The 3,138-nt window shown below is 38.0% G+C and overlaps 1 protein-coding gene across 1 annotated transcript in view; it reads left to right on the top strand.

Moving 5' to 3' along the window:
* ppil2 (peptidylprolyl isomerase (cyclophilin)-like 2) overlaps positions 1-3,138 on the top strand; it is a 28,752-nt gene that overhangs the window by 1,027 nt on the left and 24,587 nt on the right. The window contains exons 3-10 of the mRNA XM_035658812.1: positions 17-62; positions 311-373; positions 771-822; positions 1,282-1,333; positions 1,734-1,825; positions 2,110-2,199; positions 2,302-2,377; positions 2,548-2,708. Coding sequence (XP_035514705.1) covers positions 17-62; positions 311-373; positions 771-822; positions 1,282-1,333; positions 1,734-1,825; positions 2,110-2,199; positions 2,302-2,377; positions 2,548-2,708 — 632 coding nt within the window. The remainder of the gene's footprint in view (positions 1-16; positions 63-310; positions 374-770; positions 823-1,281; positions 1,334-1,733; positions 1,826-2,109; positions 2,200-2,301; positions 2,378-2,547; positions 2,709-3,138) is intronic.

The raw sequence follows: 3,138 nt of genomic DNA, 5'->3' as shown, positions 1-3,138 counted from the left end.
TGATTTTACTTTTCAGAAATCCCACAGGCAAACTTCAGACGACTGTCATTTGACCACTGCAGGTAAGAGGAGACTTGTTTACCACCACCAGGATAGGTCAATTAAATCTGCACTTAGTTTGCTATTAGATCAGTAACAAATTGTAGCCAGGAGTTAATTTATATTTGACACAAATTTGTTGTATTGATGGGCAACATCTATGCAATGACATCTGTTAAAATGTGTCTAGAAATGTGGTTTTGCAGAGTAATTGTTAATTGTGAATGATATACAGTTTGTCTCAATGAAACTTTTCTCTGAATCATTTCAGCTTGTCCCTTCAGCCATTTGAGTATCCTGTTTGTACTGAGGAGGGAGTCGTCTTTGACCTGCTGTAAGTAGATGTCTGACTGCGTGCTGTCAGCTGCCATTGTGTGTTTCTGTAATACCCATCCAGTGTACTAGACAAATCCCCAAACAGGTTAAACGTCATAATCTAATTATTCACTCAAATCAATCAAATACCAACTATGTCTTATTCACTGCTAGTTTAAAGTTGAGGGTGATTTTGATTTGTCTGTCAACTCAACACTAGTTCTGGTTGAGATATCTCTGCAGCTGTTGTATACATGTATACGTACATGGATCTCTTAGTAATCCTACCTCAAGCCTTGTGTATTTATCGGTAGTGTCATACTGAACGCAATAGGCAGACAAATTGTTAAAGAGGGTGAAGGACGTTTATCATAGCTCATTTGTTTTTGTTTCTTTCTTTCTTCCTCATGTTTCAGGAGCATTGTCCCATGGATCAAGAAGTATGGTACTAATCCAGCCACTGGAGAGGTGAGCAACCATCATATAGCCAAACAGCATTTTTAATTTTAATTGAATATGTTTTGGTTTTGGTCTGTTAGTCAGACAAAACAAGAGATTTAAAGATGTCACCTTTAATACTGAGAAATTGTAATGGTCATATTTAACTATTTTCTAACATTTTATAGACTAAACAATGAACAGATTAATTGAAAAAACAACAGCAATAATATTAATAATTTGTTGCAGCCATACTTCAGAGGAACTATTTCAGTGTCATTAGTAGTGTAGTTGTATGTTCGGTTAAGTATAGTTATCGTAATAATTGAATAGCATCAGCTCTGGACTACAGTTTGAAAGAGGAGTCCACAAAGATGCTCTAAGAGTTTTGTCAAATGACTCCTGCTGTTTTGAAGGAAAAGGGAAACATCCTGATTACATTATTTTTATGGTAGCACACTAACACCTCAGTATTTTTATTTCCCACAGAAACTGGAAGCAAAGTCCCTCATCAAACTTAACTTTGCCAAGAACAATGATGGTAAATATGCATGCGTTTAATGTACTTGAACCTGATTTACATAGAAACTAGGGGCATAATACGTTTATGTTCTCATTAGAGCTGAATAAGCTCAATTTTCGTGATTCAGATCACAAAAATTATCCCGTGTTTAGGAATAAAAAGGTCATTCACACTTATCTTACTGCACTGCAGAGCTGCTTGAAAAAGACATTTTGACTTGGTGTTAGAGGGTAATTTTGTGAAGGGGATAAGAGCAAATTAAAGCAAGTGGAGGAGGAAGATGTGGGATGGATGATATAATTCAGCACATGGGTTGCTTCTTGACTTCTGGGTGAGATGAGTTTTCAACATGTGGCATCAGATTGAGAGTGGCTCTGCTGCTCTTCTTGCTTCTGACTTTCTTTTCATTTTGTTCCAGGAAAGTATCACTGCCCAGTTCTGTACAACATCTTCACAAATAATTCTTACATCGTTGCCAACAAGGTCACCGGCAACGTGTTTTCTCACGAGGTGGGTGAACTCACATACTTTCCCTCCATTGATCCTCATACAAAATGTCCAGCACACATGGTCTCACAAGATGTGGCCTTTCATCACACCAAATTAGTTCTGTGCAGTTTCTCTGGTTTTATATAGATTTTTAAAAAAGTAGAATCCACCTTTTTAAAACATGTTTTTCATTATCATTTAATCGGAAAAAAAAAACAGGCATGTAATATTAATATTGAGTGACAATTCAAAGTACAATTCTAAGTGAGGCTTTTGTTTTCATAAATAATTCTGTTTCCACTCAGGCTGTTGAGCAACTCAACATTAAGACCAAAAGTTTTAAAGATCTGCTGACTGACGAACCCTTTACCCGAAAGGACATTATAATACTTCAGGTGGGTCATTTCTGTATTGCTTTACAAAGCTGAAAGCACATTATTTGGGGGAAATTAACCTCTTAATGTGATGCTGATTTTTCTTTTGTTTTGTCTTTGTAGGATCCCACAAACCTGGATAAATTCAATGTGTCCAACTTCTTCCACGTAAAAAACAACCTGAAGGTTTTGGATCCAGGTGAGTTATCAAACTGTTATGTGTAATATGTAAATGAACTTTTTGGAATTATGCTTTTTAATTGAATTCTAATTATCATCTATGAATGGAGTTACGCCATCATGGAATATGAAAGTGCTTTGATTAAACCATTTCCTCGCTCTCGCTCTCCTTCCCCTGGCACATTTCAGATGAGGAAAAGGCCAAGCTGGACCCAGCCTACCACCTGAGGACCACCAATCTCGAGACCAGGGAGACCTTAGCTGAGCTGTACAAAGACTACAAGGGCGATCAGCTGCTGGCTTCCACTATGAAGGAGCCACAGGCCAAGAAGACGGATAAATTAAACGCTGTAAGCAAAAACACTATGATGTTAAAGTTAAGAGAAAGTAAGTGGAAAAAGGAGCTTCCTGTCATGCAAGGGTAGTCGTAACAATGTCCTCATTATGAACTCATTAATAGTCTTTTTGGAGCTTTCTTCCTATGATTACTCAAAAACCACCAGCTCCCCTTTGACTTAATGGTAAATGGACCTGTACTTGTATAGCGCCTTTCTAGTCTTCCGACCCCTCAAAGCAACAGACAAACAACAAAATGCTTTTACACTATGTGCCACATTTACCCTTTCACACACATTGACAAAGCCCATCGAACAGAAACTAATGCATTCATTCACATTTACACACCGATGCATGGCATCTTGCCCAAGGATACTTCGACATGTGGCACCAGGAGCCGGGGATCGAACCAACAACCTTCCGATTAGTGGATGACCTGGTCTG

Source organism: Morone saxatilis, unplaced genomic scaffold (genome assembly GCF_004916995.1).
Source record: "Morone saxatilis isolate NCDOM2014 unplaced genomic scaffold, NCSU_SB_2.0 Contig16, whole genome shotgun sequence".
Classification (NCBI taxonomy): domain Eukaryota; kingdom Metazoa; phylum Chordata; class Actinopteri; family Moronidae; genus Morone; species Morone saxatilis.
Note: the sequence above shows the minus strand (reverse complement) of the source record. Positions and strands in the feature narration are given on the sequence as shown.